This window comes from Centroberyx affinis, unplaced genomic scaffold, assembly GCF_046629955.1.
Source record: "Centroberyx affinis isolate AG114_WGS23_722 - 3 ecotype Tasmania unplaced genomic scaffold, CSIRO-AGI_Caff_v1 ptg005526l_1, whole genome shotgun sequence".
Classification (NCBI taxonomy): Eukaryota; Metazoa; Chordata; class Actinopteri; order Beryciformes; family Berycidae; genus Centroberyx; species Centroberyx affinis.
The window spans coordinates 20,638-38,409 of NW_027282775.1; the positions used below are offsets into that span (position 1 = coordinate 20,638).

Here is a 17,772-nt window from a genome sequence, read left to right on the forward strand (position 1 = left end):
TGTGGCTCTAATGTGGACTAAATTAGGGGTCCTTGATATGAAAAAGGTTGAGAATCAATGCTCTACAGCATGCTAGATTAGAGGAGGGGTTCTATATGGAACCATAATGACTAAAGCAACCCTCTGACTTGATAAAACAAAATACATCTACAGAGAACCTTTCATAAAAAAGCTTCTTTATGGCACCATAAAAAATTCTGCTATGGTAAAAGCCGACAGAACCCTTTTCTGGTCCTAAAAAAAACCCTTTCTCTCATCACTCTCTACCTCTTCTAATTTCTCACACTCATAAAATAATATCCTGTCAGTCATCACTCACTGCTGCAGTCAGTTTGTCCGACAGACTGTCAGTGTGTGTGTCTGTCTGTGTGTGTGTGTGTGTGCGCGCGCGTTGCCCAGCGGATGTGGAAGTTTTGGATGTTGAGCGAGCTGCGGGGACTTTTCCACAGCTCGGTGCCGCGCGGATTGACGCCCCTCCTGCCGGGGTCGGGGGAAAGGCGCATGTGTGTTCTTGCTGTGATGTGGAGTTGAGCCGCATCCAGACGCACTGGACGCCGCTGGCTTCGCTCCCCGCCCCCCCCCCCTATCTTGGTGTTGTGCGCAAAAAAAATCTCCCAGCGCCGGACGGACGGACGCGGTTTTTTTTACCCGAACAAAAAAAGAAAAAAAAGAAAAAAAAAAAAAGAAAAAAAATTACAACACAGCGGGGCACTGCGGGGGGAATACTACCAGAAAACACCGTCCGACCCAGACATGGATTTCTAATGGGCATCTTATTTTTATTATTCTATTTTTTTACCCTGTGATTTGTTTTGTTTTTTTTGTTGAGGAGGGGGTTTCTTCTCTCTCTCTTTTTTTTTTTTTTTACTGCCCCGAGGTGTTCATTCAACCTGCTCGATGTCTCTCATCAGTTTTTAACCGAAACAAAATGAGGATTTCTTCTTGCGACCGGTTTCTATTGATATTCTCAGGCTTTTGGGGACTGACAATGGGTGCTTTCCCGAGCAGCGTTCAGATCGGTAAGTGCTTCATACCGTTATTACCGCCAGCCCCGACCGCAAAAAAAACAGCATGAAACGGAATCATGTGAGCCTGATCCGTGCATGTTACAGCTCCTGTCCTGCCATTTAACACCTCGCGACTGTAGAACTCCAAGTGGAGAACGATGGAGAATTCCTCTTCCATCTCATTTTATCCTCTAAAATGACATGGAGAGATTGTGTTTTTTCCCCTCCTCTTATGTGCTTTTTTTTAATGCACACATCTAATGCGTTTTGTATCTGCAGGCTAGAGTGTGTATCCCAATGCGCTCCGCCACTGCAGCAGATCAGAGCAGGGGAAAGTGTGTGTGTGTGTGTATAGTCCCAATGCAGGCTGCCTGGACATCGACTGCTGTGAACACTCTTCGCAGACCCCGCTCCTCTCTGCGATAAACCTCTGTCATAGTCCCATAGGCCCCATGCAGCTGCACACTTTTCTCTTCCCAGTGTTACTTTTTTCCCCTTCTTTTTACCTCTCCATGCCTTTATGGAGCAATTTAACAGCGTTTTGTAATGGGATGAATATAAAGGGGATGGATGCATGGCGTTCATTTCGCTGGCAGGCGGGTTGAGTTGGTTGATTTAGAGGCAGGAGGGGAAACTGTGACCTCCAGTCGGTGATCATCAGTCACTTCTATTAACAAAAATTGTGTTTTTCAGAAAAAGAATGAATCCTGTATCTGTTACTTATGCATTGGTGCGCCTCAGTTCTGGTGGCTTCACCCTCCGCTGCATCCTTTTTGCTCTTAAGGGAAGTTGAGGCACGTCAGAGTCAGTCAGGCTGATGAAAAATGACACGCTGTTCAAATGACTCCCCTTGTCCATTAATATCAGTGTGATACCACAGGGAGGTCAGAGGTCAGGGTCAGCCGCAGAACAGCAGCCTCACTGCAAAAAAAATCATCAAAAAAAGAAAAGAAAAAGTCATTTAGTCTGTTATTGAGTCCTAAAATCCAAATTTTCTTAAAACAAGTGAAGAAATCTGCCTCTGGGGTGAGATCATTCCCCCTGTTTCCAATGCACTTTCACTTGTTTCGGGAATTTTCTATACACTCTTTACAAAAAGGGTCTTCACTGCAAACAAACACAACTCCATCATCATTTAGTCTCATATTCAGCCTTCACATCTTATTTTTCTTAAAAAGAGAACAATTCTGCCACTGAGGGGAGATAACTCCACTTGTTTCCAATGCAGCTTCACTTGTTTTCTAGAAATTAGTGTCACTAATATGTTGAAACCAGTCAGTGTAAGGTAGATTACTGCACTGCTATCAAGAAAATGACACTTGATTTGAGAAAATCCTTGAAACGAGTTGATTTGCATCGGAAAACAAGTGAAATGATCTCACCCCAGTGGCAGATATTTCCACTTATTTTAAGAAAATTTGGATTTTTAAGACTCGATATTGGACTGAATGACTTGCTAAGATGGAGATTTTGGAGTTGAGAGGGATTTGGTGTGTTGCTCAAGGACACTTCAGCAGGGTGTGGGATTTGAACCCATGGCTGTCTAACTGCAATGCCAACCTGCTGTCCATTAGAAATGTTCAAGTCAAAATTTTGCTGTTGATTTAAGCAAAAAACACCGCTGTTATTGAGTTTTTTCCTGGTATTTCAGACCCAAATGAAACCCTTGAGATTGGAGTTTTGTTGTACAGTTATCCCGCATCTCATCTGCTCCAGTTGGGCTAACAGCATTGCTGCCAATGATGGCAACCACTGGTAATGTAATAGTTGTCTGCGTCAACCTGATTAAGCCACTTAAAGTGTCGTCATATTTCCTATCTCCACAGTTATCAGCCCTCTACACGGCAAAATCCTGTGTTCATTTAACTCTGTGTGCTAAAAATCAACACTGTGCCCAGTGCTTCTATCAGTCCGCCCAGAGTCACATCAGCTGTATTAGTGGACAAACAGCTCTCCAATCAAACAATCAACTCCAAATAGCTGCCACTGAAAAATCAACACGTATTAACACTGGGAAATATAGGAACAAGTGCACAAATATAATCATGGCAAATTCCCGCTATGTCATTCCGACACGAGGAATACGTGCAAAGAAAAGCTTCTGAAAGATACGTGCGTTTATTTTCTGTACCTGCTCAGGTTCATGGGGGGTGGGGAGGGGGGTGGGGGTGGGGGGGCTGGAGCCTATCCCAGCATGCATTGGGGTGGAAGGCAGGGAAGGCACAGTATACAGCACACTGGTAGACGCAGAAAGTTCAAATTGCGATTCCGAGACTCCCTCAAAGCGACATGAAACGGTTCTTCAAAAGGCCTTATAAGGATTTAAAGAGTTTTCTTTTGAGGAATCCTGAAGCTCTCGCTCCCGGCTTCTAAAGAGGAATCCTAACAGCGTCTGACTGGCCCGGGTGGGTTTGTTTTGCGGGGTTTGCGGGTGCAAACTTTCCCCCGGAAGTTGTGTGACCCATCTTTAAGAGTTGGGTCACGGTCGGGTCGTTCTAGACAGCGAGGTCAAACTGGGAAAAACAGGCTCTTCGGAACTGCAGGAATGTCCCGTTTTCCGACCCACGCTGCATTCATGATTATTCATTAATGTATGCATTTTTGTTCTCTGTCTGATTTTGCGTTGCATCTAGAAGTTAGGGAGGTTAAGAGTCAAGACATTCAGAACGGTTCACGGCAAGTTTTTTTTCCCGTTTCTCAAGAATCGTCACCTCCTGTGAGCATTTGTTAGCGAGTGTGAGTCAATGGGACGTGAAACCGTTGCTCTCGAAATCACATGGAAATCAAACAGCTCCACAGGCTTCATAAAGGAGTCAAAGGACAGGCTTTTAAAATATGATAAGCTTTCCCTTTTAAAAATATCAGCCATAAAAATAGAAAGAAAAAATCCCAAGAACTTTACCCCTAACTTAGATTTTGAAATGTGAAACAAACAAAATCCAACCGCAAACAGAATTGGAATGTTATTTCCACGACCATGAGCAGTTGAGTCCAGATTTATGGATATGAAGAAGACTTTCATAAGGTAAAAAAAAAAAAAAAAAAAGAAAGTCTTATCTGTGATGCCAAAAAAGTGTCACTTTCTGGATCTGCTCCAGCATACGATACTCTGTGGATCCAGGAGAAATAGGAGAGAATATAACATTACATTTTATGGTCCATAACTACTAGCATTAATGTGAAACTGAGCTGTTTTATGCGTAAAACATTTTATCAGTACACAAACTCAGCCGATTAGCCTACTACTCAGACAAGAATAAAAGAAGAATAAACATCTGTGGGAAACACTGAATACATGTCATTTTTTTCCACATGAAAATGGTCAAATCTAAAGAACATGTCAGCTATTGGCTTTCATTTCAATATTGGTATAGGCCTTCAAAAACCTGTATCGGTCCCAACCTAGTTCAGTGGTTCTCAAAGTGGGGTCTGAGGACCTCCAGGGGACCTTGAGGGAGGAATAGTTTAATTTCACTACAGTTTAATTGACTAGAAGTTATCCCAGTTAGAGAATGTATAAGAACAACATAACTCTCCCCAAATGAGTTCCTGGGACTCAATCTGATAAAATAGGGGTCCATGGGTCCTAATGTACGCTTGTTTGAGGGTCCTTGGCATGAAAATGAACCTACACTGCAAAAAAATATCCATCTTAACAAGTACAAGTTTATATTCAAACAAGCAAGGGCCGATATTTTTGGAGTGCTGAACTTACACAAAGCCACTTCTGATGGAATATGCACTTTGCTGTTTTCTTATACGGTTATATTTATTTATTAATATATTTATTTCACTTTTTCGTGGCCCTCATGTGTCTATTTTCAGGTCCATGACAATGAAAATGTTTGAGAACCTCTGCCCTAGTCAATAATAATTGAACCATCCCCCGATCACAGGAATTAAATTTTCTAATAAATTAATCTTTATATTTTTGCGCTTTTGTCTTGGTTCACGTGTACAAAAAAATGCTGTTTTTAAGTTTGTGATTTACGATTTATGTGTTTTTTATGTAAAATTCTGTGCTGTTTTCAGTACACCTTAATAAAGTCAAGTCAGTTATGTGTATGAATTCTGTCTTAGGGTGGATTTGCCTTACAATATTTGCATCTCACTGGACCTCCTTGCTGTGTCTCTCCTCTCCTCTCCATGCAGGCGGTCTGTTCATCAGGAACACTGATCAGGAGTACACTGCCTTCCGCCTGGCCATCTTCCTGCACAACACCAGCCCCAACGCCTCGGAAGCCCCCTTCAACCTGGTGCCTCATGTGGACAACATCGAGACGGCCAACAGCTTCGCCGTCACCAACGCCTGTAAGTTTGTTCTAAGCGAAAAGATAAGGGAAAGAACTATTTAAGGTGTGTGTGTGTGTGTGCACTAGGGTTTGACCAAGATATGAGGCTGATATTGGCCTTTTATTAAAAATGGGATATGGTCAAGTCACTGTCATCTACCTCTGATATGATCATAGCAGTAGTATAACTAGTACTAGGAGTATCCTGGGATTCAGTGGAGAGTTTTAGTGTCCCATGATGGTCTAAATGCTGTTTCAGAGGCTTTTCCACCCTGAAAAGAAGAAAATTCTGGCGGAAACACTGAATACTTGGAATTTATTTTGGCATGAAAATTGTCAAATTTAAAGATACTCAATATTGGCACAAAATATCAGCTTGGCAGCCTCAGTGCAAAAATATCAGAAAGCCATATTGGCTGAACCCTGGTGCACACACACCAACTCACACACAGCACACTCTTAAAAGGGATGTGTCATTTTCAATAATACTGTAATAATATAAATGGGTGTTGATTTATGCTACATGTATATGTGTGTATATGTGCCAGTTGAAATCTGACTTGTGTGGACCCCCTATGCTGAGGGGGAGTACGATTATGAACGCACACACACACACACACACACACACACACACACACACACACACACACATGCATACACATACACAGACATAGACACCATTCACACAACCTGCAAATACTCAGGTCTCCTTACAGTAATTTTTGGTGATTTCTCTCTTGGGAAATCTTTTCTCTCTCTCTCTCTCTCTCTCTCTCTCTCTCTCTCTCTGCACCTCAAAGACTATAAAACACAACTAGCCGCATGTCTTTTACTATCTATTGTGTGATCTGGTGTTCGAAAAATCAATGGCTAAATTAAGCAGAGAATGAAGTGCTGTCATGTGTTTGTTTGGTGATGGTGGTGGTGGTGGTTTGTGTGTGTGTGTGTGTGTGTGTGTGTGTGTGTGTGTCTTATGTACGTCCAGAGAGAGATTCCAGAGGTTTTTTGACATAATAAAAGTGAGTACAATGACATCTGCCATATTTATAATCAAACAGTCATCCTGGACTTAATATGCCATACAGTATAGGTTTGTTTTTTTTAACTAAAAATGTTTTGGCTTATAATGACCTGTTAGATAAAATTAGATTCATCTTTATTGGTCTCTTTGGGAACATTGGGTCATTACAGCAGCAAAAGTAATGGGATACAGCAGGGAAAAAAGTGAATTAGTGAAGTCTAATAGAATATAAAATAAGCAAGAAAAACAATAAATACAGTAGAATACAATGTAATAAATAAAAGTCTGACTGTGCAGAATTCCATTTCCGAGCCACAAATCCTCCTATCGAAGTATGAGCTGCTTGAATCATTTTATGGACAAGTACTCTTGCCCTCTTGAGTACAGTTTGCTTCTGCCCGAGCAAAATATTTCAATACTCATTCCACCTCTGTCTATAATACACTTGCAAGGTAATACCATGCCGGAAACACTGGCCTTTTGTGTTCAGCCAGTCAATACAGACTAAGCAGTGAGACAGCAAATGGCTCTCAATAACTGACGCCATCAAGAGGAGAGGAGCAATTGCCGTTGCAGAGGTATCGGTGGGTATATACTGTATGTTCCCAGCAACAGAAGAAGCTTTTTTTCACCTCTAGTCTAATGGCTGCACAGTCACAGGAAGTGAGACTGCAGCCCATTGATTGGCCAAGCCAAATCAGAGCAGAATTACATGAACCAATCAATGCCTCTGATAGCTGTGGGCCAGCGGGGAATCTGAGATCGAACCGCAGAGCCGATCTTGCCCCCCCCCCCCCCACCCCTCCCCGTTCACATTTCCCAGTGTCTTTGAGTCCTTTCTCCCTCTCTCAAACCCCCTTATTTCACTCCATTATCGAAGGCCCTGAGATAGTGGTTATGAATAGGCGGCGTTAACCATGTGACGTTCAAGGACATGGTGTACATTTGGGAAAGGGGGACGAGTGATGGAGCTAATTTGCGGAGAGAGATTAGGCCATTCAGCGGCTCGGCTCGCCGCTGTCAAAAAAGCTGACGGGGATAATTGGTGGGAGGACGAGGACGAATGTTGTTGTATGTTCCCATTGTCATTGATAATCATTCTCCTGTCCCAGACTCTCACATAGATCCTGGGACATCGGTTTGACTAACAATAGTCTCCTTATTATTTGCAGTGGTGTTACTGAGTATGAAACTGAACTGTGAAGGAAAGCTATTAAGATTTGATTTTGTTGGTTGTCTAATCCATGTTAAAGGTGCTGTGTGTAGCATTTTAAACATCAGTATATCATTGTCAAATTAATTGTGCTAGCTTGGTATAAGTACCCTAAACAAATGCAAGCATGTTTGAGCCGATTGGTAGCTTCTATCTCACACCAGTGGTATTGTTAGTGCTAGTGTTTCTCAAAATGAAGACCACATTTCCCATAAAACCCATCATTTCCGGTTGCAAAGAGGATATTTTTTCCATCGGCTTTTCACTCCTTCACTCCAGAAACTCTGAAAGCTTTAGCTCCGTTTGCTCCGGAAGAACAGCGCCCTCTTCCTGTTTTGTGCCGTAAAGCAATCCAGCAGATTTCCCTCCAAATCTGATCCAGTGGCTCACAATGTAAAATGCAGTGTAGAGGCTGGTAGAGGCTGCCAATCTTCTTGATGATAGTCTCGTTTGTTTACAGTAATTACACTCAAAATGAATGTGGTTATGATTAATTGATGTTAAAATGATGCACGTAGCACCTTTAAGTTAGTAAGCTCCCTGTTGTGTGGGTAATGCATTGCAATACAGTACTCAAGTGAAATGAAAGTATGCTATGGAGAATGACAAGAATGCTTTGGTTGCTACTGTGAGTCCTAGGGAATTTCTGGGTGTCAGTGGCAACAATGATTAATGTTCAATGTGAAAGTAAATTTTGCATGTAAATGTACAAGTGCGTTTTATGTAGTCCTACAATTTATTAATGGTTGAAAATGTTAAGACAGAAAATCACATCACCACAAGGACAGGCCACAAGTGAAAGGCAGAAGCGACAGACTGTTTGCTTTACTATGAAACATTAAGCCTGCATGAAGATAATTTCATGGATCTGTGCCTCGTTGTCAAGGTGCCATTGCTGGTGAGCTGCAGAGGTTCAGGACAGTCAGCGTCACTCACAGTTACAGTGTCTGTTAGAGCGTCTGGGTCCTTGAACTTGAATGGCTTTTTCAACCATGTGTCCCTTTAAACAGGAGGATTTCTCCTCTGGGAATTTGGACTGAAAGTCACTGAGAACATCCAGGTGTTTCTGAAAAAGACTGGACAACTGCCAGTTGTCTCTTAGCTAATCATATGTGAATAACAGAAATTGTTGATAAGTAGTTGATAAGTGGAAAATACCCAGAAAAACAATGTGCCATGACCATGGTACTTGCGTAACAGTTAAAAACTGATGACATCCCATCTATTTTCAGTATAATACTGTTGATGCACTGGAGAAACAAAATATCACTTCAAAAAAGAGATTTCACCTCAACAATTCTTTGCAGGATAATTCACTAAATTGAGATCCTTCATATTAAACTGAAATGAAAAATATATCTGATGAGAATAACTGAAAGGAGAAATCTTTTGCAGCATCTTTGGTTCTGAGTCAGCCCTTGATGACGTATTAAGGTTGTTCTGAAACACCCCCCCCACCACCCGACTTCACTTAAAGGAACACGCCAAGTCTTTGGGAGATTGTTCATCGAAATCGGGGACACATGGATGATTTTGGTGTCTGTGTTTTCATCACGTTGCGATGATGATGAGCAATCACCCCAAAAACTTGCTGTATTCCTTTAAATAACTTCGGGAGGATTACGGCGAAGGCGGCGGGATACAAGAGATGAGTTAACTGAGGAGGAGAGGTGTGTAATTCTTGATGTACCAAACAGGAACCACAATGACTATGGAGTTGGAAATAGGACACGTACAAATCTTCCCCCCTGGGGGGCAGAAATAGGTTTTTTGGAGAGCTGTATGTAATAGAGTCACACAGTTTTTTGGTGAAAGTGGATCAGTAGAGTGAGAGAATCTCTGCCGTAGAACTTCGTCATAAACTCCAAAGGAAGGTGGTAAAGAAACAGTATCAGGCTGCGAAACACAAAAGAACACGGTGGAACTGCCTCTCGGCTGCACCAATGATCAGTTTTGCATTGTTGCCATTCATTCACTGGGCTGATCTTAGCTCTCTGCTTAATGTTAACCCACAGCGAGACGGAGGGTTAAAGGGAATGTGAATGAGGCAGTGGAAGGGGTTAAGCTGACCTCCTACGTGCTGCCCCCTGCCTTTGCCTTTATTGAAATAGTGACATCTTAATCTGCGATGAGTCATTTATATTCAGCGTGCCACTCTGACTCACTCTAGATCGAGATAGCAGCCCATGCTCCTATAGACACACATACTGCATTAGAAACTGTTTTTTTTTTTTTCTCTCCTGCCCCTGCATGAATACATGCCTTTCATGTTTGTCCTTGAATGTGAAAATGCTCTACCATTCGCGAGTGTTCGTATGTTCGCATTTGTGTATTTATGTGCGTGTATGTGTGTGTGTGTGTGTGCGTGTGTGTTGCACGCGCGTAATCTCACTGTGCGGCATGTTAGGCCTATTTAAGTCTATTATCTTTCCCTCCATGGGCTCTATTCAGAGGGGCTCTTCTACTCTCTAGTGCTGCCCTTTAAATGGCTGCTAGTGCCCCTCATTTGTTTGAGGATTCTTCTGATGGTGAAAATACAGAGGCCTTTTGGCGATGTATGTGCGTGTGTTTGTGTGTGTGTGTGTGTGTGTGTGTAGCTCTAGGAGGCTGGTTAATGGCTGGTGTTAGGAGAAAGACGAGGTGGAGAGAAAGGGGGAGGGGGGCTACTAATGAGAGATTAATGCGGCGAGGCAGAGAGGCAAGATGGAGTAAGGAGATGTTAGGGGGGGCAAAGGGATGGATACGAGAGAGAGGTGGTGACGTCTGCTGGGATTTGTTGGTGAATGAGACTCTGAACATACGCATGCTCTCTGCGGACACAGCACGCATACGTCAACCGGCTTCCTTGCCATCGCCATTTCCCTGTGTTCACAGCGGAAACGATGACTGCTTCATTTGTATTTGCGTTTAGCACCTCTACCTGAAACATGTGACATTGCAACAACGCCCTTTGCATTGCCGTTTCCAACATTGCGTACACTGCTTACGTATTGGGAAGAGCACAAGGACGCCCCAATGAGAGGGTTGACTTTGTACTGCGTTTCTGTCATTGCGTGCGTTGCTTGCGTATCGGACAGAGTGCAAGAGCGTCCAAAGAAAGAGTTGACTTTGCACCATTTTTGTCATTGCGTGCCTTGCTTGCGTATCGGACAGAGTGCAAGAGCGTCCAAAGAAAAAGTTGACTTTGTACGCCGTTTCTGTCATTGCGTGCATTGCTTGCGTATCGGACAGAGCCCAAGGACGTCCATTGAAAGAGTTGACTTTGTAGTGCGTTTCCGTCGTTGCCTGCGTTGCTTGCGTATCGGGCAGAGGACAAGGATGCTAAATGAAAGAGTTGACTTCGTACGGCGTTTCTGTCATTGCGTGCGTTGCTTGCGTATCGGACAGAGTGCAAGAGCGTCCAATGAGAGAGTTGACTTTGTAGTACCTTAATATCGTTGTGTGCGTGCGTTGTGTGCATTGCTTGCATATCGGACAGAGCACAAGGACGTCCAATGAAAGAGTTGACTTTGTAGGGTGTTTCCGTTGTTGCACGCGTCATTTGCGTATCGGACAGAGCAAAAGGACGTCCAATGAAAGAGTTGACTTTGCACCATTTTTGTCATTGCGTGCCTTGCTTGCGTATCGGACAGAGTGCAAGAGCGTCCAAAGAAAAAGATGACTTTGTACGCCGTTTCTGTCATTGCGTGCATTGCTTGCGTATCGGACAGAGCCCAAGGACGTCCATTGAAAGAGTTGACTTTGTAGTGCAAAACCATCGTTGCCTGCCTTGCTTACGTATCGGGCAGAGGACAAGGATGCTAAATGAAAGAGTTGACTTTGTACGGCGTTTCTGTCATTGCGTGCGTTGCTTGCGTATCGGACAGAGTGCAAGAGCGTCCAATGAAAGAGTTGACTTTGTAGGGTGTTTCCGTTGTTGCACGCGTCGTTTGCGTATCGGACAGAGCAAAAGGACGTCCAATGAAAGAGTTGACTTTGCACCATTTTTGTCATTGCGTGCGTTGCTTGCGTATCGGACAGAGTGCAAGAGGGTCCAAAGGAAGGGTTGACTTTGTACGCCGTTTCTGTCATTGCGTGCATTGCTTGCGTATCGGACAGAGCCCAAGGACGTCCATTGAAAGAGTTGACTTTGTTGTGCGTTTCTGTTGTTGCCTGCGTTGCTTACGTATCGGACAGAGTGCAAGAGTGTCCAATGAAAGAATTGACTTTGTAGTACATTACCATCGTTGCGTGCGTTGCGTGCATAGCTTGCGTATCGGACAGAGCACAAGGACGTCCAATGAAAGAGTTGACTACTGACTGTAGAGTGTTTCCATTGTTGCACGCGTTGCTTGCGCTGCTTGCATATCGGACAGAGCAAAAGGACGTCCAATGAAAGAGTCGACTTTGCACTATTTCTGTCATCGCGTGCGTCGCTTGCATATCGGACAGAGTGCAAGAGTGTCCAATGAAAAAGAGGGCAGCAGAATCTCCTTCCCTTCCCCTCCCTTCCATTCCCTCAACATTCGTCACTTTCTCAGCATGTCAGAATACCTCAATTTTACCCCAAATGACTGTGGTGTAAGAATACATGTTTAATTGATAAACATTGCAGAGTTTACAACATGATTTTATGCTAATGCTGGGTTTCTCTGAGAAGTGGAGAAGCTCATGAAGGCTTTGCAATTTGACCTTTTCCTTTCTTCCATGAAAAAAAATGAATCCTGTTAAAATGATTATATTAACCACACGAGGTAGAAACATGGATGCACAAATTTGTTCAAGGATATATAACGCAACTTGCAACATTAGTATGCATGCTCACAAATGTTTCGGAGTTGTGCGTGTGTGTATGTGTGTGTGTGTGTGTGTAAATCAGGTTAATGGCCATAGGGGCACATGAGATAGAGAAAGAAGGTATTGGTGTACTGCTCTGCTGAATGCTTCACCTTCTATTGCATTTGTATTTTCTATTAAAACTTGAACATGAGGGATTTTAGAATTGATTTTAAGAATGTATTGATTACCTTTAAATGCTGGTTAGCTGCATCTTGGATTGTGATCCTATGATCCTTAAAACACACACAGGTTTTTATAGAATCAGTTTTTACCAACTGCATTGTCATTGTCTTTGTATTTGTATTGCTCTGGAACCTTGTTTTTGTCTAGCTTTCTTACTGTTCATCTCATTGGCTTTTAGTCTTATTAAATTTAGATGAAACTGTATTGATTCCCGGCGTTACACAATGGTACAATTTGCACAAATAGTGTTTTAGGGCTAACAGGACCAGTGCTACGCTTCTCAGTAAAGAGAATATAAAAATTGGACTCATCCAGCCTCACCAACTGTCTGTAGGAAAGATAATCCAGCAAGTTAAAGATAAACTCCACTTATTTCGGATAGCTTGTGGTATTTTTTTTTGCAGAAGAACATGATTGAGAAAATTGCAAGCTTTCATTCAATTTGTATAGTGTAGAATTAATACCATAACTGTCACAGCCGAATGTAATTTATCTCAAATATAATTTCCCTGCCTGTCTTGGTCTCTTTTTCTTCCTCCATGTTTTTCGTTCACCCTCTTTCAGTGAGAATCCAGTAATTCTGTCTCCTCCCCATCTTTTCCATTCTGGCTCCCTGCACCTCCCCCCCTGCTTTGTATACTGGTTATGTAAGTGCCCCCCTGAGGTGTGTGTGTGTCCGTGTGTGTGTGTGTGTGTGCGTGCGTGTGCGTGTTAGTAGAGGTTGCACAGGTTGTGAGAGAATCCTCTCCTTTCCGGGCTCTATGACTTTTATCAGTTTCTCCCTGCTGTGAAAAAAATCCACATTTTCTCACTTCAGAATCAGGAAAAAAAAACGATGTGGGGGGTTTTGGCGTCTTGTTTCAGCGCTGGCAGTTTGGAGGAGAGAACAGTGAGCTTTGACTACTGTTACTTGATCCTTCAGATGCTGTTTCAGTCAGGATGTCTTGATAATCTTTAGGTTCAGTTTCAAGTTTGTCAGCTTCAACAAATATTTGAAGCACAGAAGTGAGGAAAGAAAGAAAAGAGAGAATTTGACAATTAGATAGAAAGGGAAATCAATATATTTTTTGGGGAGAGAAAGAGATGCTAAGGCTAGCCATGTAAACTACAGTTAGACTGATATGGGTTTTGAAAAGCCATTTCAGATGCCATTGTACTGAAGCTACTAATAGCCAATATTTTGTGCCAATATTCAGTATTTTTAAAGTTGTTTTCATGCCAAAAAATGACAAGTGTTCACTGTTACACTGTTTCACCCAGAATTGTATCCATCATGGGACACTAAAACTCTCCATTGAAACTCAGACATTTCAATGGAGGCTGATATATGATATTAATAATTATCATCATTATTATCAATATTCAACAAAAATATTTGTTGAAGCCTGATAAATCAGCAAACCAATATATCAGCCTAACCCTAATCCATACCTAAATGTATATACACCAAAGCACCTACGTATTGCCGCCAAAATTGGGCACATTAACAGTAAATCTGATGTCTGTAAAAGAGACACATTTTCAAACCGATCAATGTTCTAATTACATTCACCCAGAAACGACACATACAGCGCCTCGGTCCTGACCATTACAGCATCAAGGAGCTTCATATGGCAGGAAGTTCACTGAAGGAGAAAACTAAGAGTCGTATATGTCGTACAGAGGACCGTAATAGTTTTCAATCGTCCAAACCGTTATCTCAAAGTACCATAACTTTTCACGTTGAAGTAATACTGCGTGTCAAACAACTCCCCCCTCAAGATCAACTGAACTGTGTCAGCGTCACTTAAGAGCCTCAGCAGACCACGCTGGACAATGGGGAGGTAGATTACACAGCAATATAAGATGCAATACAGAAAAAGGCACTATTACTTACAGCCTGTGTGATGAGACGGAAATTACTGAACATGTACACCAGGGGCGTGATGTGGCCTCAGTAACTGGTTATTTAATTAGAAAACCTATTTTGGGATTTTGGGACGTCCCAGTGGATTTTCACTTAGCTAGGACAGCAAAATCAGCCCAGTGACTTGGTGTTAATCAGATGGTATCATTTGATGTTGCTTTGTAAGGCATCACTTTGGAGGAGGGATGCTGGCCTGCATCCTTGTTGAGCATCCATTGAGCACCCGCCACAAAAGAATGGTATGATGTTACAGTAAAGGGTGGAACAGCCTGTTGCATTGATTGACCGCATGTAATTGGACCTTCCCAGCAGAAAACCAAGTGAAGTCAAATTTGTATAGAGGCTTTGCAGTTGCATCACAGATCTCCTATCAGCCAAGTCTGGAGCCATCATGGAGGTCCAGCGGAGCATTGGCTGTGCTCAAATAATATTATATGATTAAATATATAACAGTCAGGCTAGAAAAATAGAGATACCGAAAAAAGATTGTTGTGGTGTGGCTGTATACGTTGATTTAATAACATTACAAGTACAAGTACATGCCTTGCCATAATCACCATGGTATATTAAACATGACCAGTTATGCTAATGAGGTCATTAATTAAGCTAATTGATAGATGAATTAGCAAATATTTCTATGTCAACATACTTGTCTTCACATAACACATGAGTGGTATTAATAGAGTTTTAACAGTTTCAAGAAAATCTGTTTTGCCTCATTAATATGCAAATTTATGCAGCAAGGTGTTCCAAAATCTCCTGTATACTATGTAGCATGATGGCAAGACATAAAAATTGAATAGTCTCATATGGTAGATTTTATTTTTCCAATTTAGGTTGCTATGACACAGTTCACAGTTGTTTTGCTTTGTTAGCTAGCTAACTAGCAAGCAGGCCAATGAAGCAAAGGAGCTAATGTTAGCTCATTTTAGTGTAAACCAAGAATAGAAATGCAAAGTGAGACTGGCCAATTACTGCTTTATTGTCTTAAAAGTGGGATCTGTTGTTGAATCTGTTCACAAACATGTTAAAAGTCACTTTTCAGGGTATTTTTCAAACACTACAAAGCTACAAATGCGTCCCAGCTGCATCCAATCTTGGTGATTAGTTTATATTCTGGTTTTCATGGCGGTCAAGTGCCGAATAACCCCCATGTCAAAACTAAGTGAAATATTGCTTTAATGTTATACAGGAAGGCCTACTTGCCAATGCTAATGCTGGCTGTAACGTTAGCTATTGTGCAAATCAGATGTGTTTACACCAAGACAGTGATGTTGAACTATGGTTTGCTAGCTAACAAGCTGACATCATCTAACATGATGAAGTGATCAGCTGCCAGTCAAACACAGCAGAGCCACGTCTATTCAATTCTACCGAGACATCTGAGTCATACGTTTAGAAATTGAATCAGTTGTTCTCATTGTTGTCGAGAGCTTTAGACCTTCAAAATGGCTGCCAGAGGAGGTGTTACGTCACCGGCCCTCTATTTAAAAGGACTTCAACAAAACAGATGAATCACAAAGTGCTTTATAGAGAACAAAGGACATGAACGCAGATAAGAAGAAAGAGCCAGCATGTAACAAAAGAACAAGCACGGTCAATTCCTCCTGAATGTGTGGATGCCAGCCTATGAGGAGGCTCAACATGCACCTCTCATGTTGGGTTCAGGTCAGGCTGAGGAGATTTATTGTCTTCCCTGTCACTCACCATGGTTCATTAGATAATAAGGCAAGTATGCAATAAAAATATGAAAAATTCTGCCCTCCTTCATACTTTGTAGCTACACTGCAAAATGTGTGCACTTACATCTGAACAGCATACTCACAATACATTCAACTCACAATCCACTATTTACTATAATGTGTACTGTCTGTATATGATGCAGGTTGATTGATTACATATTTTTGTAGAATTGATCAATACTACACTGGTTGTCTATGGCAGTGGTTCTCAACGTGGGGTCCGGGGACCACCAGGGGTCCTTAAGGAGGTTCCAGGGGGTCCCCAGCAAATTGATGAATTGTTAAACTTCACCATTATATCATTTACAAGAAGTTAACACAATTACAGAATGTAGAAGAATGACTGTTTTGATCATAGTTTCACTGTTATCTCTTTGCTTACAATACAGATAGTCATGGAATTCTGGACAAAATCATATCTGACAATAAAAATATTCTCAGATTTGGGTCCGAGAGACAAATGGGGGTCCGTGGCCCTAATGTGGACTAACTTAGGGGTCCTTGATATGGAAAAGGTTGAGAATCACTGGTCTATGGGAAGCCCTTAACCTGAAGTCATTCTAACGAGACATTTTGATCAGATTCCACACAATTATGCATGAATCGGGGGGAAAAAACTGAATACTGTGTTTCCTTGGCATGAAAATTGTCAAATGTAAAGATACTGAATGTCCGCACAAAATATCGGCAAAATATCGGCAGCCTCAGCCCAAAACTCGGTATCCACGTCGACCTTCAAGCACCCACATCAGCCCAAGCCCTACTATCGATATTGTTCATGCAACATTAACGCTAATAAAAAGCCTAACGGATTGAGCCGGAATTGGGATCGTGAGACGGAGACGCCCCCCCGCCCCCCACCCCGGAATATTTGAAGCGATCGACTGAGAGAGAGAGGGGGGGGGGGGGGGGGGAGCGGGAGTGAAACGGCAGCAGGTCTGCTCCGTAGCCTCTCGGATCACAGCGAATAAGCCGTGTGAATTCACAGACGGGATTTTTTAACAGGAACACGGCTCTGGCCTGGGGGGGGGGGGGGGGTTCATTCACACGTACCGCAGGATGCCATTAGAGCGCGGAGACATGCTCGCACTTACTGTAGGCCATGAGCCGCTATCGGATTTTTTTTTTTTTTTGGGAAACGGCAGGGAAATCGAGGCGGCGCTACTATCCTCGGATTTCAAGAGATTCCTCGGGTGCGTATAGGTCGAAAAGGAAAGAAATGCACTGAAGAGATGCGACTTGCATGCGTTTGAAGGGTAAAAAAATCCTCGTGAAATAGAGTGAAAGAAGCCCGGAATCAATGAACATCAGTGTCCTCTTTTTGTAAATATTATTTCCCGGCACTATTTGTTATGGCATTTTCTATATGAGTCTCATCTCTTCAGTATAGCAAAGTTAGCAAATTTCCATGGTGTGATTCTCATTGTCCAAAAAAAAAAAAAAAAGTGTATTTAGCAAGATTACTGCTAAAACGTGGAAGAAATTACTTCACCAGATGTTTGGCATATTAAAAACACATTTTGTTAAACACAGAACATTTAATCTATTTAAATACTGCCCAGGCTGATGAAAATACAGCAGCTTTGTGTT

At 42.3% G+C, this 17,772-nt stretch overlaps 1 protein-coding gene across 1 annotated transcript in view; it reads left to right on the forward strand.

Moving 5' to 3' along the window:
• Positions 1–824: 824 nt before the first annotated feature.
• LOC139667428 (glutamate receptor 4-like) overlaps positions 825–17,772 on the forward strand; it is a gene marked incomplete at its 3' end in the record, with an annotated part of 59,106 nt that continues 42,158 nt past the window's right edge. The window contains exons 1-2 of the mRNA XM_071546881.1: positions 825–1,019; positions 5,160–5,318. Of these exons, the coding sequence (XP_071402982.1) occupies positions 929–1,019; positions 5,160–5,318 (250 nt within the window). The remainder of the gene's footprint in view (positions 1,020–5,159; positions 5,319–17,772) is intronic.